General features: G+C 34.8%; 1 protein-coding gene across 1 annotated transcript; it reads right to left on the minus strand.

Moving 5' to 3' along the window:
- Window positions 1-26,201, minus strand: LOC118761766. The gene is made up of 3 exons (XM_036499920.1): window positions 26,104-26,201; window positions 15,748-15,861; window positions 1-119 (listed from the first exon to the last, which is right to left on the minus strand). The coding sequence occupies exons 1-3, from the start codon at window positions 26,190-26,192 to the stop codon at window positions 14-16; spliced, it is 309 nt and encodes a 102-aa protein (XP_036355813.1). The 5' UTR covers window positions 26,193-26,201; the 3' UTR covers window positions 1-13.
- Window positions 26,202-27,570: the final 1,369 nt, after the last annotated feature.

Consider the following 27,570-nt stretch of genomic DNA (forward strand, 5'->3'; position numbering starts at 1 on the left):
CCATTTCTTTAGATTACTCAGTCTTTGCAGGTCTCTCTGCTGCAAATCGGATCAGTCTTTGAGCCAGAGTTGAACGTCTGATGTCGTCACTTGATATGTCACTACGTTTTTTCTTGCCGCTAAAATCGTAAGTAAAACTAAGTGTAAAGAAACCAGTGTAGGGAAAAAATGTCTGGTTACTAAAATTTTATCAAATTAAGTGGAAAGATCTCGCCAGTAATTAATTTTAACTTTTCAAATCAAAAGCTGTTGGAAAGATGTGTGTTTGTGAGTTTGTGTGTGAGTGTGTGTGTGTGTGTACTTACCTCAAAAATATAACAGTGCAGCATCTCTTTTCTTAAATATAATTAATTGTTTAAGCTAAGATTACAAATTTATTACCAATTTATAACTACGGAACTAAGATTATGTTTATAGCTTACAAACGAAATCGAAACAGTATCATGAATTATGGACATTAATAAGTGATTATTATCTATAAAAAAAAACACTCGATATTGTTCAATTTTATAATCGTTATAGTTCACTGGATCGCCAACGAATGTTGTACTTTCCTGTTATTTGTGAAAGGTCTTTGCCTTAAGTTATAGAAGCCAACCTGTAAAAGGGATATTAAGTTGCCCCTTTCCCCAGGAGACTCGAGATAACATCTTGGACAAATGGTAGCAATCTATCTAGGCTACTCATCTAGGTTTATGCTGAATTCTAAAGCCAGGCAAAACTGTTGGACAAGTGTTATATATTCCCTTCAACTGTGGATTGAGGATGGTGGCTACTCTCAATATTGGTATTTTAATATCAAGACACTAGGTACGACATTAGACCAATTCTCCCTCAATTCTCCTGATGCAATAGAATATCATTGTACTGTGTAAAAATGGAGCACTAATAGATTTACTTGTCCTTCGCATCATTCATAGTAAGTCTGCTTACATCAACATATCAAAGCAGTAGCAGCGATCGACGGATGCTCTATTTCCGTTTTTCAAAGGCTTTTATTAGGCCGATTTGATAACTGTTTAGTTTTAAACGAAATGTAAAAGTATTACATGAAATAGAACCTACATTGCCAGCGCAACTTGCCAATTTTCGACTATCTGTAGAATTTGCTATAATTTAAGTTCATTTTCATTTTTGGATGAGGTATTAACTTATGATCATAATTTCTGACTTGAATTCCTGAATCAGACAACATATTACGAGTACCTGTTGCGTGCTAGTGCAATCCTCTCTTTTACTCCAGCTGTCACATCCCGGTTATTCCACCAGGTTAAGAATGAGAGGATTCCTCAAAGGACTTCCCTGACTGCTCATGACAACCTAGGCACCGAAATCGACGAGCATACGCATGAATTACGTTACCAAGTCTTACTCGCACGTGAATGACGACTGGTTACGTGAATGACAACTGCTGCAGCTATTGAACTTAATGTCAACCCTGATCGAATAGATCTTATCCGATGATAAGACGTGCTCCAGCATATGAAATTTTCTAGATACAATATGTCTAGGACAGTATTATCTAATATGTTAGAACGCTTTCATTTAAGGGGGATTTGGCTACTATTTCTGATTTTATTTCCTTATTGTAAGGTTTTTTGAGACAGTGCTTCGCAATTTATTTTCAGAGATCGTTCAAAAATTACAGCTCATGGTGGAGATTTAAGTAGCATATATTATATTTTGTATTTTATATATAACTTGTTGAAATCGCAATATGTCAGGTCAGATGTGCATGAAAAAAATTACATTATTGAAACAATATATTTCTTGTTTCGTGCCATATTGAAAATCATGATCAACATTTCATGAAAATTGCTGGCAAGTATTCATTGTTGTTCAATGAGTTACCACAGAGAATAGCGAGAAATTCTATTAAATTGAAGAGATTTCGGCTACCTTTCAATATTGAGTTAAACTAAATCTACACGAGTATAGCTGAGGGAACTATAACACTCTTATGGGTGATTGAGCTAACATTGACTGTCTCACTAAGAAAGCAATTGATAGAAAATGATCGGCTGTAATACCAATTATAGAAACAGGGTCCTGCTAACTCGCAAAATATAAAATACGACTATAAAATAATATGATATATAATATGATATATTAGTATATAATCTATATATGTTATATTAACATTATATGCATATATATATATATATGTGTGTGTGTGTCTGTGTGTGTGTATGTATATATAATTATATTAATATCTCATATCTAATTTACTATAAAAATTACAATAGAATATAAAATAATTTCTTATATGTGTCTGAGCTTGTTATGCTTATGTTTAACGATTTAGAAACTAGTGTTCAAGACTGTTAAATATAAACACGACAGGTACACACACATACACTTATATCTTCGCAATCATTCATAACTTGAGATTATATATTGTATAGCAATAAAAAATAAAATCTATTTTCCTTTAAGCAATTTTCTGTACTTCGAATATTTATTTATAATTCGATTAATTGTTGTACTTCGATCAATGTGTTTTTTCTTCTCTCGAGTAACTGTTTTCGATCACGTGTATTTCAATCGTTTCCGGGAAAATTGACAAGCCGTTTATCTCAATGCTGATTTCATACATCTTCTCTACTATCCGGATATTAGTTACTCTGTCTTGCAATGTATATTTAGTTAAGATAGAAAACTTTAAAGGGTTTCCCAACAAACCAATCGGATTAAGTGACATAATTTACTCAGCCACAACTACCACCAATACCACCACCTACACTACCACCACCACCACCACCGACGGCACCTCCACCACAGCTACTACTACTACAACTACTACTACTACTACTACTACTACTACTACTACTACTACTATCCTGTGGCGATTGTACCGATACTGCCAAGAGCTTTTGTATAGAAAGAGATAAGGATATAGAAAATAATTCAATATTAATCACGAGATCGACCAAGTGCACAAAGTCATCATGTACGTGTATGTGTGTTTTATGCGCACATGTCTCTGTATGTGTTATATATAAGTGCGAACTTCAATTCAAAGACTGTTGTATGTATGTATTTTTGTAATTATGTATGTATGTATGTATGCATGTATGTATGTATTATATATGTATGTATGAATGCATGTATGTATGTATGAGCGCTTAACAAACCGTAAAACGGTCAGGCATGACACTTCTCTTTTGTTTCTCTGCGCATCACAGGTAGAGAAAAATGTGTCTACATGCTAAATATTTCTCTTAAAGTCAGGTCCTCTAATATTTATATTTATTTCAGTGTTTCTGACTCATACTGTTTTATGCATATAATATCTGTTAAAGACGACTCGTCAAAAGCACAATTATATAAACTAAGCAATCCACCACAGTTATAGCCTAATTATACCTGCTTTATATAGCAGCTGATATTAGTGATTGAAAACGAGTATATATCTTAGCGGAGAGGTCAACAATCCGTGAAATGATCATAAGAAAACTCCACTTAGATTTTCTGTTCATCGAAAGCATGGGACCCGGTTACATGAAAGGAAGAGCTTGAAATATAAAGAACTAGTTAGAAATGGCAGGGATAGAGGCCTTCTAACTGATGTGGGTTGCCATGGGTTAGCAGCTAGGTCTATTATGTCCTGCTTAGCTCATTTGCTTTTAGCTAGCTCTTGAGATAGAGTGGTAACTAATTTGCTTATATATATATATATATATATATATATATATATATATGCACATACAGCACATATGTGTTATTTATCTATCTATCTATCTATCTATATATATATATATATATATATGTTTACCGAATTTGTGTAATGTGTATAGAATAAATATATCAGTTATATAAACAATTGCATCGTGAGATGTTTGTAAGCCATTTAAGAACTCACAAAAACCGTTAGTTTCACTTCAACATTTAAATACACAAAATGTTGTCAATGAACAGGTCGCGGTTTGGAAGCGATGAAAATATTTTGACACAATTTAATTTAAATGTTGAAGTGAAACTGACGTTTTTTTTGGCCTAAATGGCTGACAGGCATCTTCCTCATTGCAATTGTTTTTGCTTCAGCACACGATCTTAGATCAATGTTACTTGCAATGCAGGTACATCTCCGTAGTGTGTGTGTGTGTCCTCTGACGTATTTTGTAATATGCATTCGTGCTTCTGTGAGTGTATGTTTGCATGGGAATTGTTAGATTTCAGAACACGTTTGCGAATGGTTGTGTATTCTAGTGTGTATGATATATATATATATAATATATTATATATATATATCTATATATATAATATATATATATATATAATATATATAATACATACATACATAATACATACTATATATATATATATCTATATATATATATATATATATATATACATACTACATACATACATACATACATACATACATACAATATATATTCATGCACATATATTATTAAGAGAATATCTTCTATAAAGCATTCGATTGTGAAAGACATTATCCATATAGAAAAAATTAAATATACTATAATATATATATTTTTAATCATAATTAAAGAAACATTAAACTGACTCCGCGCATTTGGGGACTATATCTTTAAATCGATAATGATAAAATCGATCTATTAAAATAAATTCGATTTAAAATGAATTCGATTTAAAAATTATGCCACTTTCAGTGGCTATATTAACAATAATCTTTAGCCTTGAGAGTTCATGACCACCTTAGCCTTGTGACATGGGGTTGTCCTGCATGAATATGGGTGATCGCTTAGTTTTGAATTTCTCAGCACAGGCAAGACATGATCTTTTACAAGTGTTTTAAACTCCTGCATTTACCTTCCATGTAATCGCACCAAAGGGCCCCACACCATCTCCAGATATCATCCCCCAAACCATGACACTTCCTCCACCGAATTTACACTAGTCTTAAGGCATTTAGGCGACAATTTTTCACCTACTTTTTGACAAACGTACCTTTTCCCATCTGACCCAAATAACAAATTTAGATTCATCCCGGAAATGCACCCGTTTGCCATTTTTCTTGAGACCACAACATATGTTCGGTTGCAAAGGTAAGACGACATTTTTTATTCTTGGAGCTGATTAGTGGCTTCACTGCAGGTGCTCTTGCTTGTAGGTCATGTTCAACTAAACGACAACACACAGTTTTTTCGAAATAAAGTTTTCTTCAGTACAATGCACATTTCCAGAGAAACAGCAGCAGCAGTTTTAAATCTGTCCTTTTTAACCAACTTTACCATAGCACGATCTTCTCTGTTGGTCGTTTTTCATGGCCTACCTGTAGACTTTCTTGCTTCACACGAACCACAATCATCGTAGACCTTAAGAATACCGTGAACAACACTTTTTCACTTGTTAACAATTTTGCAATAGACCCAATACTTAAATTATCCTTCTTTCGAAGCTTATAATCTGCTGACGAATTATAACGGAGTAAGTGGCATTATATTAACAAAGTACACTGCAGATACTCTTACTAATGTTTAGTAAATAAAACCGTCGAGTAAACAATTCAAAGCATTAGAGTTCACCGGTTAAATATAGTAAAACATGAAGTAAAAGCAAACGTTCTGATCATCTTGGCCGCCGTGGGTTTGGCAGTAAATCACTAAATCATCCATACTTTTGTATTATCCTCTCAAATTACAACAAAATCTCAGACAATAACAATTAATATCGTATTTATTGTCTGTGAAAATTATAGAAAATAACCAGTTCTATTAAAATTATATCTACCTTTTCTGACAAAAACAATGCCGTTCTGAACATTTTGGCCGCAACTGTATATACACGTTGAGGCTGTAAGTACGTACGCATGTTTGTACATATGCATGTGCGTTTTGTAAGTATGAATTTATGCATGTATATATATATGTCTTTACATATGTATGCATCTAAGTATGTCTGTATGAATTACGTATGCACGCGTGTATTAATTATACATATATATGTATGTACGTATATATGTATGTATGTATCTATCTATGTATCTTCATGTATGTACACATATGTTGAAGCACTGTGACGTTAGAGTTGGGTGCGTTAATTGTAAACATCTGCAAGGTGAAATATTGGAAGAGTGGCGAATGTAGCACATAAGGCACTCTTTAGAACGTGTGAATATAGCGTAATTAGAGATAAGCTAAATCCGTTTTGACAAGATGTACATAGCATCACGGTAATATATAGAATACATAGCCATGCTATGCTGATAGGGTGTACGTTTACAGGGTGCTCTAAAAGTAACAAAAAAAGGATAAATCCATGTGTCACATGTGAAGAAACATGCCTTTGTCTTGGTGAACACGATGTAATCAAACTTTGACGCAGTGAAACAATAAAAGATATTGAAAAAAAGGGGAAGAGCATGTAAAGAAACAGTACGGCTTGTCGTAGAATGAATAAGATTATTTAGAACAGAAATGAAATATCAAATTTTCAAAATGCATAGAGTAAAGAATTAAAGAGAATTACATACCATGAAAGGAACATTTGGACATGACGTAATATAAATTGACATGATAAAAAAATAAAATATGAGACTTGACGAATGAAAAACATCACTAGACGACGTGGAATAAATAAGATACTTAAAGAAAAGTCACACGTGACGCACTGAATACAATCCGGAAAATAACAGAAAAACAAAAATATATGGAACTAATTAACAGTCAGTTCATACTCCGAACAAAACAAGTTTACATCACACAAAGAAGATCCACGTTGTGGCATAGTGAACAGTTAGGTGTAACGCAGTGAAGCTGCATCATATATACAAATGTATGTATATATATATATATATGTGTGTGTGTGTGTACATGATGTTATGATACAATTTTTTGACGTAACAGAAAAGGACTGTGAAATACTTGGAAACGGCACACGGCGAAACGAAATTGTGACAGCGAGACAGTACTTAGAATAAACATATTAACATAACGTCGTAGAAATATATCTACATAGACAACATGAAGTAGGATACAGTATTCTATAGTGTAGAGAAAAATGAAAGGTATGATATGACGAAGGATGAATAAGACAGTGTAACTTAGTAACATAAGTGAAATTGTGCAAAAGATCAATGTAATAGAGTGAGGATAAGACGCAACATAGATCAGTGTACATTGTAACGTAGAATACAGACGGGGACATCAAACGTGACGTGAGAGAAAAGAATTGATCCAATATCAATGCAACGGAAAATAGGTGATCATCATAGCGTGACGAAGGTGCAATGATGAACATGACGGAACGTGGAAGAAACATAATGTACAGCACGGCGGGACGTAATAGAAATAATTTGATGTGCAATAGAACAGTGATCGGCAGTGAGACGAAGAAAGAACAAATGAACGTAACGCAGAGAATTACCTTCGGCATAATGTAGCAAACAGCGTTTGATGAAAAATATACGTAATAACAATACAGTATGACGTAAAATATACGAGATGAGGTGACGTAGAATCAGGAACAGCACGTTAATACGTATGAAAAATGATAGAACATAACGTACAAAAGAACAATCTTGGTGTGACGTAATGATCCACGGTGTTTGACGAAGAATAAAACTGTACCAAACGTATAGTAAAAAACAACACACCCTAACGAATTAAACAGTCACACCGTGACGTATAACACACAGCACGGCACAGTGTGACAACAGACGAACACTGTGTGATTTCTTGACGGACAGTACGACTATGAGTGTAGCGCTGATGACAGAGAACATTTCGAATACCTACATTTCAGCAAAGTCAAATTGGCCATGACCAGCCACTTTGCTCATGGCCTTAAGAGCTCTTAATTCGGCTATCCTCTGGTCGAAGGATGTCCGTTTACCGCTGAAGTAAAATCAGAAATTTCATTTAAGAAAGACTCCAAAGAAATACACACTGACGAACCTCGTAGAAACAGACTCACTCACTCTCTCTCTCTCTCTCTCTCTCTCTCTCTCTCTCACACACACACACACACAAACGCACACGCACACACATACACGCAATCACAGATACACACGCATGTGTATGTACATACATATATACAATATATTTAATATTAAATCTATATAACAATACATATGTAATTTGTATTATTACATATTATATATGTATACACACACACACATATGCACACATTTACATCCATACACGCTCACACACAGGAACACGCATATAAATATATACATACACACACAAACACACACACATATATATATACAGTGTGCAGTGAATAAATTGTCGTCTAAATTACGAAAAAATGAAAGTAACACTGACATCTCATTTTAATAGATATATTGACCAAAATTACATAGACTTTCTTGACATACTAAAGAATAGATTATTTAACAAAATCGCCATTAGCTTCAACCATGGCCCCCAGACAACTTCGGAATCTCCTGCAACTCTCCTGGACGATCACCTTTTTTAAGTTGGTGAATGCTGCCATGATCCTTCCCTTTAGTTCATCTTTGGTGTTACAAGGAGTTTTGTTGGCCTCTCGGTCAAATGCACCCCACACGTAATAATTAAGACGGTTGTAGTCTCGGAAGTTATGTGGCCAGATATTTGGGGTGATGGGGTCGCAGAAATTGTCCTGCCTATATGGTATGGTGTAGTATCGTGTTGCCAGACATATGGTCTCCTAGATGTCACCCGCTTCACCCAGGGCAGCACTAGCTCCTCCAGGCACTTAATGTAGGCCTTTCGTGTTGAGTCTGAGGCCCCGTGGGATGATGAATGGAGGCGTAAGCTCGCCGTCACTAGCGATCACTCCAAACACCATGATGTTGACTAGATGTTTGATTTTTATCGCTCTCAGTACATGTCCTCAGATTGACACACAAACACTCTGAAATGTTCCTATTGGAGCTTCTGGCACGAATGTCAAACAGTACAGCATGTCGTTTCCAAATTTCAGGGAGAGTGAATTGCGTCATAGTGCTGTTTTTCCCACAGACGGTGCCCAACTGATCCTACTATACTGTGTAGTCGATAAAATTAAAAACGAACTATGCGAATGCTCGAACTTAAAACTATATAGTGGCGACAATTTACTCATCTGTGTATATATATATATATATATATATATATATATATATATATATATATATATATATATATATATACACTCACTCACGCGCACACACACACACACACACAAACACACACACACACACACACACACACACACACACACACACAACACACACACACACACATGCACAAATACTATCCCCTCACACAAACCAATATACCATATAAATTTATGCTGAAATAATTGAAAGTATGATATTAACATGTTATAAACAATTGCAATAAATCAAATCATTATATTTTGACAGGCATATTATACAACAATACAGAAGAATGAATATTTTCAAAAACAATGGTTTTGGTGTCATCATTTTACCACAATTTTTATAATCGAATTTGGTTTTCATGTTAATGATTCTTCTTTCACCTAACAGAAGAAAATATAGAGAAGTAGGGCAATAAAACAATATAATATCTGGCTCATATTTAAGTACAGTATATTAGTGGTATCTCAGTGTGGATCTTATTGCAGTAGTTCGTTCATTCGTTTGTTTGTTCGACGCAACATCTATATTCTGCTGTGTGATGTAGAAAACAATACAATGATAGGAATATGATTAGGTTACAGAAATTGAATATACGAGTTAATTAGATGAGATTTAAACAAAGAGAAGAAACAGAAAGCATTTGGAAATGTCATTTCGGAGTGGCTAGAAGCAGCAATATAGTAAACAGGAACCAGTTCGTATTATATACATCACTATAAGCATGTAAAGCGCTCCCTGTCCACACAGACAAATAAACAAAAATGACCCAAACATACACTTCAAGTCCATGCATGTAAATGGGTAAGCATATGTATATGTATATACATACACACTCACACACACATCCACACATCCACACACACATTCAATATATCGTTGTAGTTGTGATTGTGATAGCCCATACCATAACAGTGTCGGAAGTGCAGAGTGAGAATACAGAAGGACTCTAATGAGATTAACTCAACTTCAGGAGATTTAACAGCACAAAGCAAACGACTTAATAAGGTCTACTTTTTAATGGCTGATATTTTTCATGGTAAATCACCTACGCATAAGATAATGTAATTAAATATTTTATAAACAAACTTTGTTTTAACTTTCATTATACATAATACATACATGTATGTATGTATATATGTATGTATGTATGTCTACATACGTATGTATGTATGTATGTCTACATACGTATGTATGTAGACAGACATAGTTGTGGTTTAGCTTCCCCGCCAAAAAGCATGCTAAGACTTAGTGGAAACTGATACTGCATATAATATTTGCTGCAGCATATTAAATTTATAAATTCATAAATGAGGGTGAAAAATTAGAAATTAATTTAATAATACCATCAGTTTAACACCAAGTGGCCTAGCACATAAAATGTTATTTCTTTTGTGGAAACAACTTCGGTGGCTATACCAGAATAAGGAGCTATTTCTAGCACTAGAGTTAACCACTTAACGTTAACTCTCTTATATTTACGTATAAATTTGTACTGTCTCCCTGGTTTTTTATGTGCTAGGCCACTTGGTGTTAAACTGATGGTATTATTAAATTAATATCTAATTTTTCACCCTCATTTATGAATTTATAAATTTAATATGCTGCAGCAAATATTATATGCAGTATCAGTTTCCACTAAGTCTTAGCATGCTTTTTGGCGGGGAAGCTAAACCACAACTATGTATGCAATCGATCAGACCGCACGGGTATTTATCGCCCGTGAGGGTCTGATAAATTGAATCGAGGACAAATGCTGCCGATGACTTATAGACAAATATGTGAGTATAATTGCATATTATGTTGATAAAGAAACAATTGTTCAGCATTAATCTATCTTTTCGTTGTATTTCGCTTTCCTTACGTTGAAGGTAATGTTATTTCTTTTGTGGAAACAATTTCGGTGGCTATACCAGAATAAGGAGCTATTTCTAGCACTAGAGTTAACCACTTAACGTTAACTCTCTTATATTTACGTATAAATTTGTACTGTCTCCCTGGTTTTTTTATGTGCTAGGCCACTTGGTGTTAAACTGATGGTATTATTAAATTAATATCTAATTTTTCACCCTCATTTATGAATATATATATATATATATATATACTACCCTATTTAAGTAGATTACAAAGGACAAGATCATGCGTGTACAAGGGAAATATAATAAAAATAAATATAAGGGTGTAAATATGTTTTTAATACCTACAGTAACTGCAACATTATCTATAATTACAGTAATAATACTCAGTTAATGATAAATCAGATGCAAAACTAAGCTACACAACTGTGTGTTTGTGTGTTTATGTGTGTGTCCGTGCCCCTGTCTGTCTATAAGTATGTGCATATGACAGTGTATATATATATATATATATATATAAATATATATATAATTATAACAATAAGGGTTATTTGCAACAAGTTGCTTAACCACATACCGAAAATTTTATATATATATATAAAACTATAGACATATATATATATATTTATAGAACTATAGACACACACACACACACACACGCACACACACACACACACACACACACACACACACACATATATATATATATATATTATATATATATATATACATACATATGTATGTATATATATGTTATGTGTATAGGTAGATAGATTGGTAATTATGAGCTGATAATATTTTCAAATGCACACACACACACACAGATACTCTGCCCACCCTTCTATTCAATGACGTTTTCTGTTACGTTGAAGAACGTGACATAGGAAAGGAATGTCGATATAAGTAGAAAAAATATATGAAAATAAGACACAAAGAACACGACAATATTGAGAACAACAAACGAGAAAAGAACTGAAACGGAAACATAAAAAAAAGAGGGACCCCCAACAGCAACAGAACATTTAAACAGCAACAATAACAAGCAGAAAGAAGAACAAAGATAAGACGGATTGTAAGTAATAGCAAAATTGAAAATATAAGTGATTGAAATAAGAGTAAAGATATATTGATTACAACAAAAACGATAATGATAAATATAAATAGCAGCTGAACAATAGAAGGCAGTACAAACTTTAGATATAGCAACATATAGCTACGTACAGATATGCATACACACACTCAAGCATACATACAAATACACGCATACACACACATACAAACATATATAAACACATACACACATATCATTTGATGTACACTGTACTACAATATGAGCTAATAGGAGTTTCAGGCTCTGAGCTCATGTTTTGTTCTATTTGAAAAATATAACAAGCCACGGACTCAGAGCATAAAGGGTAGTTTGGAGACACAAGGTACGTTATAAAAACCTATCTAACAACGTGTCTTCATGTCAAGAAACTATAAATAGTTCTTATTTTAATACCATGTATATTAAAAGATATTTATATTTCACACCGGATGGAATATCTGTTGTTTGATTTGTAACAGAACAGTAAACTATATATCCATATTCATATATATATATATATATATATATATTATTATAGATATATATATATATATTATATGCTATATATATATATATATATATCTATAATATAGATATATATTATATATATATATATATATATATATATATATATATATTAATACACACTATGAGAGAGAATCCACTATATGGAACGCTCTTACGCTAGATAGATCCGCAAGGGACTCAACCACTAAGAATTGTTCTCACAAAATAATTCAACACACCAAGTGTTGAATTATTGGTTCGTTGAATTATTTCTTGAGAACAATGCTTAGTGGTTGAGTCCCTTTGCCGATCTATATCTGCGTAAGAGCTTCCATATAGTGGATTCTCTCTCATTGTTGTGTATTAATACTATTTACTGAATCTCAGTCTTTATACGCAAGGCGCTGGTTTTTAAATTGATATTATAACTTAATATCCAATTTTTCACCCTTTTTTTGACTATATATATATATATATAATATATATATATAATATATATAATATAATATAATAATATATATATATATATATATATTTACATATATATATATATCTATTTAATAAATATATATAATATATTTATATCAATATATAAATATATTCATTATATATGCAGCACTATGTATATTGTATATATGCGTGTGTGTGTATGTGTGTGTGAGTGCATGCGTGTGTGTACGTGAGTGCATGCGTGTATGTGTGTGTGTGTCACACACACTAGGTCACACGAGGCTACACTAGACCACAAGTGTCCACAACCACCAAATATTTTCGTTTCTCTGTCGCAGTACTCTTTTAGTCAAGTAATCCTTATACCGAGCACCACTTTTCCACGTGTTATGGAATGACAATGAGGGACGCAACACATATCACAATGCCAGGTTTTACACCGGCAAGCATTTAAAAACTTTTATGGACACATACACATATACACATGGTGTCATACACAGACTAATACATAGAATCATTTTCAAAAGTGTTTTTCAACCGAATATTATCTATAGCTTTATATGTACTCCGAGATTCCAAAAAGAGTGTTATTCCACGCTCTCTTGAATGTTCATAAAATTCTCATTAAACAACATATACATATACATACATAATACATACGTATAGTATATATATTATATATATATATATATATATATATATATATATATATATATATATATAGTTAATCCAAACAAGAAAACACAAAAAAAACACAACAACGCGAGGATGTGGAACAAATATAGTATTATTGGACGCTCAGGAATGAAGGGAAGAAGGGGGGTTTAACGTTTCGAGCGGAGCTCTTCCTCGGAAACATAGGAGAAGGAAAGATCCAGAGAAGGGAGACAGAGGAAAAAAAATCGCCAACGGTACACACGAGGTCATATATATATATATATATATATATATATATATATATATATATATATATATATATATATATATATATATATAATATTAATTAGAGACAAAACCACTATTTTGCAAAACAAACAATGAAACATTGTAGTGGCGGTTTTTACTTTTCATAAAAATTTTATGTATTGATTAAGTCTTTCCTTGTATGTTTTGCAAAATGGTGGTTTTGTCTCTAATTAATATTATATAATATTTTACTATAAAATTGGATTTAATCCTAAATCTGATTTTTTCCCTGTAAATTTGGATTTATTCCCTAATATTTATTATATATATATATATATATATATATATATATATATATATATATATCAGAGCAGCACAGTATAGATAGACCAGACTATCAAATGTTGTTGTACACCGTTGATCACAGTGCGCTTTCTCATTGTGTTAGCTCCCGAATGATGCCACCACAGTGCTTATACGGGAAGACCTATATTACTCTTAAATGGAACCCTGGTTTGTAGCAGGGGCCTCCATTTTCAGTTGGGTGGATTGTAATACATACCTTCATACATACCTACATACATATATAATATATATACATATATATATATATATATATATATATATATATATATATATATATATATGATTACATAAATACATGCCTATATACATATGTACAAACACGCAAACAACATTTATCAATCAACAAATTGAGAAGGGAGAGCAATGTTACTGGAGGGTAGAACATAAAACTTTGCGTCTTTTCTATTCCTGAAAATGGATTTTTCATGGCTTAGCAGGATTTTGGCTTTTACTGTTTTTTTTGTATTTTACTGTACCTGGCGTTTATATCGACTACCCCACAGGCAACCTCGACACAACCCGGTGGTACAGTGCCAATAAGTGCTAACCATGCTTGGTATTCAGCTGTTTTAACATCGCCTGTCTGGCGCTTCGATCTGTAAATAGGTAAAACAACACACAAATGGACATCAACAATAATGACAGAACAATTTGACAGGTCGATAAGAAACAAACGTTATAAATACGAGAAGGAATGCGAAGGAAAATTGCACATATCAACGTAAAAGGTAATGACAACAAAATAAAATCAATACTGCTTTTTGTAATAACATAACAATTATAATGTGACCAACTATGTGAAATGTGAGGAACGGGTATCATTGGATAAAGATAACTATAGAAGAGGCAATGGAGTTTTACTGGAAATGGAGGTGGTTGGTAGGGTAGCACGATATTCCTTTAACAAATGGTCGAAATATTTACTTAAATATTACTATATACACGTGCATATGCGTGTATGTGTGCGTAAAATGGCCATATATATATACTTGTACATTAATATCTGTGTATATGCATATACTATTTATATGCATTAAATGATCTATGGAAATTGAACTCCGAGTCTGCTGTAATGTGTATAGCCGTGTTAACTACGACACAAGAGTGATAAATTATTTAGCTACCTAAATCAGAAGTTTAACCAAGCCATATTAGCGGCTTATGAAGTGTGAACCTCAGCCCACACAGTATGAAGGTAGAGTACTATGTATAATATACATATATAAGCGTGTGTGTGTTTCTGTGTGTGTGTGTGTGTGTGTGTGTGTGTGTGTGTGTGTGTGTGCAATATTTATGAATGAAATGGTACAAAAATTTGAACTGTAAAAATTGAATCTATCATTGCTACGTTATTAATTATTGGTATAACACAAAACACGAAAAAAAATATTAACAATGTAATGCATTGACCATTTACTTAAGGATTTGAGGCGGGTAAGTGAGAAAGGGCTTTGGTTTAGGTCTTGACTAGGTAAAAGGATAGTGTTTGGGGGTTGAACTAGAGCTTACTATACCTCTTTTCAATATCAACTAACCCACACGCTACCTGGGTGCAGGTAATGTTTCTGGACAATGCCATCAGTGCCCGATACTCAGCCGCTCGCATATCAGCTAGCTGTCGTTTAAATCTGTAAGCAGGGGTTGTAGAAATGCATGCATTACATAAGGTGTTCTGTTACATATTCTCTTTATATCATACATAGCTTGAACACTTTTCAAAAATATGATCCATATACCGAAATATATTTTTATGTCAAAATTGAATCCATTACTTTTCATACAGTGTCTGACTTAACGAGAATTGTTTATAGTTGCTAAGCCTGGACCACTGCACAAATTAGCTTAACAGTCTGTGGGTTACGTAACATTTTCTACTTAGCTAATGGATACCTATTTTTTTATTACCCACAAGGGGCCAAACACAGAGGGAACAAACAAGGACAGACATAGGTATTAAGTCGATTACATCGACCCCAGTGTGTAACTGGTACTTAATTTATCGACTCCGAAAGGATGAAAGGCAAAGTCGACCTCGGCGGAATTTGAACTCACAACGTAACGCAGACGAAATACCGCCAAGCATTTCGCCCGGCGTGCTAACGTTTCTGTCAGCTCGCCGCCTTAGCTAATGGATAACATTTACTTAACTCATCAACCCTGTTCTCGGTGCTAGTCACTTAAGCAGACGCTGACGAGGGCGAGACAGCTTGAAGCTCGTCTTCTTGTCTCCTTGTCCGTGTTTGTTCATCGTTTGGTTGCATACACTGAAGGCCTATTCCACAACTGATCCCAACATAATTTCAGCAAAGCACATGACTGGAACACTTAAAAGTATTTTTAAATGTTTTAATTCTATAATTATCCTTCGTGATACAGACTTCTTTTAAAATATGTTCAAATTTATACAAATCATGAGTCTATAAACAGAGCAATTTGACTGAACATAATCTTTGTTTATTTTTTGTTTTGTCACATACCTAGTTAGTTTTTCATCTGTCGTTAAAATCCGTATTGATCCATACATACTAATGGTTTAAAAAATTTTTCTCTTGATACCTGAAATTGTTTTCGTTATTTAATTTCCAATGATAAGCTCTAATTCTTTCATTACATCTATGTGTATGCATTCAAAGTATCTTGCAATCTATAAGTTTCGTCTCTGAGTTCTCTTAAGTTCAAATCCGATTGGGATCTACTTTGATTTTGTTCCTGATAAAATAAGTACATGTCAAACATTGCAGTAGATTAAATCAACACTGATATCATAAACTGTATGGCTTTAAGTTACAGTTGTTGGTAATTACCATTTACTGCCTCCCTTCTACTTAAGTTCACAACGCAGGCAAAACCCCATATAAATTTATGTTCGATTATAAACTCGTATTTTAGGTAAACGATATACATTGTATATAAGGCTTAAACATTTATTTTATCTCTCGGCTTGTAAACATACATTCGCACATTCATACATACATGCACATGTGTATATGTACATAAGTTTATATATCTGTATATATGTATGTATGTCTAGTAAGTTTGCTTTCTAATCACACTTCTCCTGTGCCTCAGATGCATCCAAACCTTTCGAAATTCCATAGACAGAAACTGTGTAGAAGCCGTCGGATGAACTGTATTTTCTAAGGAGGAAACTTAATCCAACGACCGACGAATATCACTTGGTTGGCTTTTCACTTTGTTGCATGCATTCGGTCTGCATTCAGTAATGCCTAGCAAAAAAGGCATGACCACTGCTATTTCTCTTACATAGACGTAACAAAATGTGAGAGGCTAATATGATACAATTATATGTATAATGTAAATAAGTGAATTATTACAGGTATCTTTAAAGGGCTAATGATTTGGTTCAGGGCCCGTATAAATAACGAGCTTCCCAGTGTCCCTAACAGCAGAATACCTTCAAAAATTCAGTTAAACAAGCAGTAGTAGGTCGATCTGTAAGGAAAATACCTCTGTTTCACTTACACTTACTCGACTTCGTGGGATGAGAAGGAGAAAGAGAAAGAGAAAGAGAGAGGAAGGGAGAGAGAGAGACGATGGGAAGACAGTGGGCTTCTCTCTACCGTACGTAATATTCGTAAATCTATGATTTACTTTGAGTTGCCTGGAACCTTTACTGAAAGCAAGCACAAAATATTTAAATGATGATTCGGGGTCATACTTTTTAACACTGTTAAGCGAATTTGACCTGACCGAGTGCTCTGTCACACTTCAAATTCATGATCAAGAGCCTACTTGCCTGATTACAAAAAACAAGTGTAATCAAGTGTGTGTGTGCGCGCGCTTTGTAATTCCAATTCTACATATATACAATTATCAGTACTTTCTTCGTTTTTGAGAATTATTCTCCTTTAAGCTTTCTTGCAATTTCCGTTATGCATCATACAATAAAAGCAGTATGTGTTTTAATGCCAGCGCAGAGATAATGCATTGAAACCGTAAAGTGTCGGCATTCTCAGCCAATTGTAACACATATTATAGCTGACTTATATGTCATCTTCCTATGTGATAAATCAAGTGAGTTATTAGATGTACGCAATTTCTGGCATTAATCAATAAACAGCTATTTCTATTCCTAAGCATCGAAACATTCTTCAAGAGTCTAAACATGGAGAACGTAAATTCCTCTTCAGGTTATATTTTTTATTTAATATATTTTAATACCCAACTTATTACTCTGACTATGTTTGGCTAATTAAAATCATAAAGATCTCAAAAAATTGCATCACTGTGATCGATTTTGTCTGGATTGTAAGCTACAGATTTCATGCAGTGGCCTTTATGCTTTTAGTCATTCATAGCTGCTTCGTATCTTAGTAAGTAAATTTGAGTTTCCTGTTGCATTTGTAGCCTTTTATTGTTAGTTAATTATGTTTATCAGCTAATTAAGTACCATTGAAAAAAATCAATACGCAAGTGACAAAGAAAGTAAAATCTTTCCAAACACACATATAGTATATGTACTCTTTTACTTGTTTTAGCCATGAAGTTGCGGTCATGCTGGAGCATCGCATGCATACATACATACGTACACGCACACACACACAAACATATATATATATATATATACATTCATACATACATGCTTAGTTTATTGTCATTCACCTGTATTACAAGATCGTAATGTTGCTTTCTGAACATCTTGCCGTAACTAAAAATCTGTGACATAATATACTTCTCCATTGAATTCCAAGATACATGGAAAGTATCTGGCAGAGATTTTTCTCGTCCGAAAAGAATCAAAATATGTTCAGTTGGAGCGGATGCTTGAGTTTGTTCACAAGCTTCGTAGCGCGGTCTTTCCACTTGTCCTTGTTCGCTTGGAATAAAAATTAGCCGTTTCTCATCTTGTATGAGGAATACCGAATGTCTTTATGCACTGTGTCGTTTTGCTTGTTTTGCTTTGTTTTCTTTGCTCTCGTCTCTAATTCTCGAGAAGAAAACCCTATTTTTGCGAGTAGCGCCAAGTGGGAAACACTCAGTCTTATCGGTGAAGGTGCGACACTGAATATTGGTCAATAACTGATGAAGAATTACGGATCTTCTGTTTGTCTCCCGTTCGTTTTTATATTCAGTATACGCTATGTCGTTTGTTTATTTACCTTACATTTTTTCCTTTCTTATATAGCGTCTTATAAAGCAAGATTTATATATCCTAATTCTCGTTCGGGATGTTTAGCTTAACGGTAAAGCACTTGACACTTGACAGGGATGTGAATTCGAGTCTCATGGCTGGACACCGACAGATTTTTCTGTATAATGTCGATAGTTTATCCTGTTCATTCTATATTAATAGGATTATCCTGCGTCTGAGAATAAAATTATTTCCTTATCTGTATCTTTCAAACATCTCAACGCTTCTAAAGCAAACTTTGTTGACATTCAACGTAAGTTGAATTTAATATATACATATTTTTTTTTTTTTCAGTCATTTGAAAGCGGCCATGCTGAAGCACCGCCTTTAATCGAACAAATCGACCCCAGGACTTATTCTTTGTAAGCCTAGTACTTAATCTAACTGCCTGAACCCGGAACCATGTGGTTGGTAGACAAGCTACTTACCACACAGCCGCGCTGTATGAGTTTGTATTATATATATAGAGAGAGAGGGATATAGATAGACAGACAGACAGACAGATAAATATATACATACATACATACATACATATACAACATACGTATATATATATACATATACATATATGTGTGTGTCTATGTATGTGTCTTTGTATTTATACTCTACCATCGCTTTACAGCCAGTGTTGGTTTGTTTACGCCCCTGTTAATTAATGGTTCAGCCTAAGAGACCGATAGAATAAGTAGCAGACTTTTAAAAAAGATAAGCACTTCGGTCGAGTGGTGCGGCTAAACCCTTCAAGGTGGTGCCCCAATATGGCCGCAGTTAAATGACTGAAAAATTTAATATCAAGAATGTTCCAACTTACTATAAGAAAGATTTTAGTTACTTTGTTCCTGACTTCGTGTTAGCTAATTCACACTGGTTACCGAATACTGGGTCATTGTTTGCTTTCTCTCATATGTTTTAACGATGCGTTTCTTAATTCCTCAACTAATCTTATGTTCACTTTAATTTGGCTTTGTAAGGCAGGTAAAGAAAAAAAGTAATGTCGGAGCTTTCCCTGTCTTGATATAAAGGCTATATCGAGCATAAGGATTAGCTGAATAAATAAACACATATATTTGACTGGTACTTTATCAATCAGGTTGGATGAAAAGCAATGATGAACTCAGTAGGGTTTGAAATCAAAATGTAAAGTATTTTGTTCAAAGTTCAAACGATTCTTGGAATTCACTGCAAGTTTCATCTTATATTATAGATTTTATAATTTATTATTTTACATTAAAAATTGTATTAGTATTTAGAGTAATCTCTCGACTATCACAGGTGTTACGTTCTAAAACCCCGGCGATAGGTGAAAATACTTGAAGTAGAAACAGTACACTACCGTATATTTTTACCTCCGCCTTCGCTAAGGCGGAGTTATTGTTTTCAGTCATGTTAGTTTGTTTGCTTTGTTTGTCTGTGGACAAGATATCTCAAGAATCGCTGGGTGGATTCGGATGAAAATTTTAGGGATGATTGGCATTGTGACTGGCACGAACTGATTAGATTTTGGGATCGATCCGGTACCGGACAAGGATTCTGAATTTTTTTCTGGTCTTTTACTTAATTTATGAGAGCGGTCGTGTTCATTTTTAGTATTCTCGTTTGTGAGAGCAGTCGAGTTTATTTCACATATTCGCATTTTAAAAATCATCTTTGGCTAATCGTTGAGAGGACGCTGGTGTTGCCTTGGCGGAGGTTTGTGCTCTAGTATGTATATATATTTTTTATTACGAATGCAAAACAACACCACTGAGGAATCAACGTAAGATTGAATAATAAACCGCGATAGGTGAATCGCTATATGGTGAGGGATTACTGTATTTAAATTTCTTTGCTTACAAATATCTTATTTACGAATTATTATTTTGTTTTTATCACAGGTTTTGTTGAAGCGCCCCCTGAAGTCTTGCATGCATAGCGGGCTTGCTACCTACAGCGTACGGGACCATGCTATTCGTTCTTTCCAGGTATCTAATACTTTCCTGATTATTCTGGCCGTGCCAAGCAGGCAAACCTTTTGTAACAGTTCCACTGGGCACTCTATTCCAATTTCCTTTATATTCCTCTTGATGCCTTCTGATACTGTTCCCAAGGATCCAACAATAATTTGCATTATCTGCACCTTCTTCCGTTTCCACAGCCGGGTTAAGAGGGTTGTATTTATCTAACTTTTCGCTTTCCTTCTGGACTATTCGGGGAACAAAGGGGCATGCAACTTCAACTATATAGAATATGTGGTACATGTCGTCCACCACCACTAGGTCCGGTCTGTTCTGCTCTAGCCCCTGATCTGTTGGATTGGGAAATACCAAGGGATTTTGCTAGTCTCCAGTTCCACTACTCTGTACAGTTTGTGTCCATATCAAGTCTTGCCTCTCTCTAGCCCCCACTTTTCACACTTTCGCTACCTGATTGTGTCGTCACCCCTTGTAGTGGTTTTGGAAAGTCTAGGGCATTCGATCGTGATATGGTCAATGGTTTCATCCACTCTATTGCAGATGCAGCACAGCGGTTTGACCCTCCAGTTCGTGACCAGATCGTGGTTTTGAGCTACCGCTATAGTACTCTCGGTCTCTTTTTTTAGGGTTCCTTTCATCAGCGAATCCTACCTATTTTTTCCAGCAACTTCTCTAGTAGCTACATATAATTGATTGTGTAGTCCCCTGCGTAATTCTTCTTCATATCCTTTTTCCCCTTCATCCTTTGTTTTCCATTTTTACTCTGCTCTCAATAATCCCTCGTTCCAATCTATCACTAAAAAGGTTTCCTCACTTTGGGCTAGGCATCTCATTAAGCTCTCGAGTTCGATACGCACGCAGTCTTCCATACTCACCGGTCCCCTTCCTCCATTTGCTCTTTTCATGTATAGGCAATCAGTGTCTGCACGTGGATGATGGGCTCCATGCATCGTTAGGAGCTTTCTTGACTTTCAATCCATCTCCTTTAGCTCCTCTGTCCACTTCGGGATTCCAGCACCATAGCGAACTACTATGACTGTTCGTGAGTTTATTGCCGAAATGCTTCTAGCATTCAGCTTTGAAGTCAATATTTTTCTCATTTGCCGCAAGTACTCTCCTTTTGTCTTTTCCTTTATGATGTGGTGTTTGATTCTATCTGCCTCAAGTATTGCCAGGTTGAATTGCCTTCATTATTTCACCTCGAGTTTATTATTATTATTATTATTATTGTTGTTGTTATTATTATTATTATTATTATTATTATTATTATTATTATTATTATTATTATTATTATTACCTTTGTACAGATTCTAACGCTGGAAATGTACTACCGTGTCAGCTGTTCGCTACCAGTGTACTAAGGTAATTCCCCTTATTTTTCGAGCACCTTCCGGAGTTTTCGAGCGGTTCCAAGCAGTGCTGTTTTCTGCAAGTGTTCCAACCTTATTGTAGCCCTATCTGTTCCATGTATTTGATTTTTTTACACACTGTTCCCAGGGCTCCGACAATTATTGGTACCACTACCACCTTTTTCATTAATCACAATTTCTTTACCTCCCAAGCTAACCTATCATATCTATCGACTTTTCTTTCTTTGGCTAATCGTTGAGAGGACGCTGGTGTTGCCTTGGCCTAGGTTTGTGCTCTAGTATGTATATATATTTTTTATTACGAATGCAAAACAACACCACAGAGGAATCGACGTAAGCTTGAATAATAAACCGCGATAGGTGAATCGCGATATGGTGAGGGATTACTGTATTTAAATTATCGCATACCTTCTTGTCAGCTGGGTATGCTATATCTATGATCCAGCATAGTTTGGTTTCTTTCTCTATTAAGACTATGTCTGACTTCCTATTCTCTGTCTTATGGTCACACTGAATCATAAAATCCCACGGGATCTTTGCATTATCATTTTCGATTATGCCTTCGGTGTTGTGGTCGTACCAATTATTTCTCTGTGAAGTCCATACTTGTTGCAAAGTTTGCAATGGACAAGCCTTGCTATATTGTCGTGGCGTCTCTTATATTCCTTCAGGGTTAGTGGCATACATTGGCTGGTAATATGCCATACGGTTTCACCGTTTTGTCTACAAATTCTGCATTTATCACTTTCTGATGTGTTGTTTACTCTGTATTTTATGTAGTTTATTCTTTGTGCTTGCTCTTGGACAGCACAGATTAGAGCCTCCGTTTTAAATCATTATATGTCATCCACAGCCATCATTTTTCTCTGTCTGTCTTATCTTTAACATCCCTATAAAATTGTCCATGCATTCTTTTCTTTACCAATCTATTTTCAGTTTCAATCGTTTTCAATTGATTGTACAATGCTTTATCTTTGCAATCTTTCATCCTACACAAGGCTGACCTTCTTACTTCTCATAATAGCGTTTCTGTGGCATTTTTTTACATACCATTCTATGTTGTTTTCTTCTGTTGTAATGCTGTGTTCGCATCCAATAAGTCCTCTTCCCCCTCTTTTTCTTGGTACATACAGTCTGCCTGTGTCACTTTTTGGGTAGAGTGTCCCATATCTAGTTAGCAACTTCCTTGTCTTTCTGTCTAAGCTGCTTAGTTCGTCTACTGTCCATGCGATCACCCATGCTCCATATCTAAGGAGTGAAACTGCCCAGGTGTTGACAGCTTCAATCTTATTCTGTCCATTTAATTTCAACTTAAGGATCAGTCTCAGTCTGCGCAAGTACTCCACTTGAAACTTTTCTGTAGTTTCTTTCTCCATCAATTCATCCATTTCCAAAATTCCCAAATACTTATAGCCCGTCTCTTCTATCTGCTCCATAACCTCCCCCGACGGTATCGATAGCCCGTCCATACATTTGATTTTGCCTCTCTTCAAGACTAACACACCACACTTTCTCAGTCCGAACTCCATTCTGACATCAGCACTGAAAATATACATCGTATCAACGAGGGAATTGACTTGGGTTTCATCTTTATCATAAAGTTTGAGATCATCTATGAATAACGAATGGTTGCCTTTTTGTTGGCGGCTTTTGAATACATACCCAGCTTTTGCTTTCCTCAGCATCAGTGTTAGTGGTATCAAGCACAGTACAAAGATCAGTGAGAACGGGCAGCCCTCCTGGAAGATGCCCCTCCTGATTTCTACTGTCCCTAAACTTCTTCCGTATGCTCTTAGGGCCGTCCTCCAATTCGCCATACTTTTTCCAAGCAATCGCTCAAAATTCCATTATCCAAGTGATCTTATCGTACGCCTTACGATAGTCGGTCCATGACATGGCTAAGTTACTTTTCCTCCTCTTGAAGTCTCTAAGTACATTATTATTATTATTATTATTATTATTATTATTATTATTATTATTATTATTATTATTATTATTATTACTTTTTTTTTCTTCTTTCAAATTTGCTTCCATTTCTTGCCGAGTGTCTTCCCGACTCCTAGGGCAAAGAAACTCATAGTATACATTGGTAGGCCATTAAACCAAACTCAATAGTCGTTCATTTTTTGAAATTTTTGTTTTTTAAGTTATATTAAAATACATGAGCAGCAACAGTTCTCACATCGACAATGCTCTTCTCAATACGTGTGATGTACCAGTTAAGACAATCTTTTGCACTTCTTGCAGGGATGGTAAGCCAGGGATCATTCTCATATAATTTTCGGTTCCCTTCTTGATTATTCCTAGTGCTCCTACGATCACTGGTATTGTAACCGCCTTGAGATGCCACATTTTCTCAATTTCAATGAGTAGGTCTTTATATTTTCTGAGCTTGTCAAACTCTTTCGCTGAGATATTATGATCACAGGGGATGCTCATGTCGATCAATAAGCAAACTTTTTATTATATTATTATTATTATTATTATTATTATTATTTTTTTTTTTTTTTATAATTATTATTATTATTATCATTATTATTATTATTGTTCAGTAGTTTTATTTTTATAGCGTGCTTTCACTTCACTACCGAGCGCAGCTCTGTGTGCCTTGGGTATGTGCTGTGATTTGTTGTGATGCTCTGATGGTTATTGTATGGAAAGCGTTCTGCGTAGGATGTGTGCAGTGCCTAGTAGTGCAATTTTCTGTATGTTATATGTGTTTGTAAGTCCTGGTGTTTTTGTTATGTATTTGTCTGAATATTTTTTTATCATGCCTAATGCACCTACTATGATAGGAATTGTTTCTGTTTTCAGGTTCCACATTCTAGTTACCTCTATTTCCAGGTCTTTGTATTTTGAGAGTTCCTCCATTTCTTTTAGAGACACGTTGTCATCTGTCGGTATTGATACATCAATTAGAAAGCATTTTTTTTCTTCATGATCTCTGACAACTATATCTGGTCTGTTGGCCTTAATTTCTCTATCTGTGTTATTATTATTATTATTATTATTATTATTATTATTATTATTATTATTACTATTATTATTATTATTGTTGTTGTTATTATTAGTAGTAGTATTGTTATTTTATATTAGTTTTGTCTATATTATATTTTACGAATCTTGGAAACAAGTGGCGCTTAGCGTTTAATAATTATTAACTGCTAAGCACCACTTGATTCCCCGAATCCGAATTTTCTCTATATATTGTGCGTAAGAGATGTGATTAATTACAACAAGCTATCGCGTTAATTAAAACAAAGTTAAATGTATCATGTGTGGGAATTTTAAAATGATCTACACGTTTCTGTATAACAACGACTTGCAATAATTTTTATGAAAGCAATCTTTTAATTATGACGTTATTAAAAATATTTCAATATAAAAATTGCTTACTTCAATTCTTCTTCTGGGATATATCGTGCATTTACAAGAGAAACTAGCACCATGCCAACAATGCTAAGTATTAAAATGTGTCGTGTCATCTGAAATCAAATGAGAGAAGACATAAATGATGTGAAATGGATATGAAATTCCAGCACGCAAAGCGTCAATTATGCGATTATTAACAAACATGAAAAACATTAAACCGTTCAAAAAGTAATTTCTTAATATGCACCGTTCTTCTTTCCAAGGATTCTATTAACGTTACTTGTATTTAACCCTGGAAGAAATTCCGGTAAATATTCTATATATTTCAGCCATCAAAATGAAACCAGCGGATACCTTATCACAATAATCAGTGTTGACATATAGCAAGTAGTAATTACTTAATTATCCTTACATTAGATTGGCCCCAGAGAAATGCTTCTGTCAAATGGAATCATAATCTGAAATCACTTGCCTATTCTCAAGAACAATTCCCCAAACGAGTTACTTATTGCCTTTTCCTGTTGCCTGGATTAACATTTTTGTTTGGATATCAACAGAACATGGGCCCTTTGATTCGGCAAAAGTACTAAAGTCTACTGAGGTCAACAATGTAGAAGTCGTTATTGTTGTTTAGTCCCAGAAGATCCGTGATTGAACTGGCCTACGATCAAACGCATTCCAGCAGCGATATAGAGTTGCTACATCTAGTAAACCTGTCGAGCACGTAGACGTTCCGTTTGCTGGCTCAAATTATACATGAGCCGGTGCAATGGAAGAATATTGTTGAACGATGCAAAAGCACTAAAATACTGACGGATTTATCTTTGATTTTACACATTCTGGACATTGTCATATGAAACTGGCAGGAGACAGGGTCATCTTAGGCTGAACAAATAAGTGTAACATTCGTTCGAATGATTATAACCACGTATCAACGTACACTTGAAGTCACACGTCATGTATCCGTAAATATTTGTATGTGTGCGTGTACAGTGTGTATGTGAGTGTATGTATGTATGTGGATGGAAGCACTCCGTCGGTTACGACGATGAGGGTTCCGGTTGATCCGAATCAACGGAACAGCCTGCTCGTGAAATTAACGTGTAAGTGGCTGAGCACTCCACAGACACGTGTACCCTTAACGTAGCGTGACACAGAGAGTGACAAGGCCGGCCCTTTGAAATACAGGTACAACAGAAACAGGAAGTAAGAGTGAGAGAAAGTTGTGGTGAAAGAGTACAGCAGGGATCACCACCATCCCCTGCCGGTGCCTCGTGGAGCTTTAGGTGTTTTCGCTCAATAAACACTCACAACGCCCGGTCTGGGAATCGAAACCGCGATCCTATGACCGCGAGTCCGCTGCCCTAACCACTGGGCCATTGCGCCTCCATGTATGCATGTATGTATGTATGTATGTATGTATTATGTATGTATGTATTATGTATGTATGTATGTATGTATGTATGTATGTATGTATGTATGTATGTATGT

The sequence above is a fragment of the Octopus sinensis genome, unplaced genomic scaffold (assembly GCF_006345805.1).
Source record: "Octopus sinensis unplaced genomic scaffold, ASM634580v1 Contig17216, whole genome shotgun sequence".
Lineage (NCBI taxonomy): Eukaryota > Metazoa > Mollusca > Cephalopoda > Octopoda > Octopodidae > Octopus > Octopus sinensis.

Bases quoted from the DNA above. Each gene is read 5' to 3' on its own strand.
- LOC118761766 (XM_036499920.1), bottom strand. From the start codon at position 26,192: ATGACACGACACATTTTAATACTTAGCATTGTTGGCATGGTGCTAGTT. The intron at 15,862-26,103 runs GTAAGCAATTTT...CCCTGCTTACAG, and splicing joins ATCCCAGAAGAAGAATTGAA to ATTTAAACGACAGCTAGCTG. The intron at 120-15,747 runs GTATAGTAAGCT...TTACGATTTTAG, and splicing joins TTAGTTGATATTGAAAAGAG to CGGCAAGAAAAAACGTAGTG.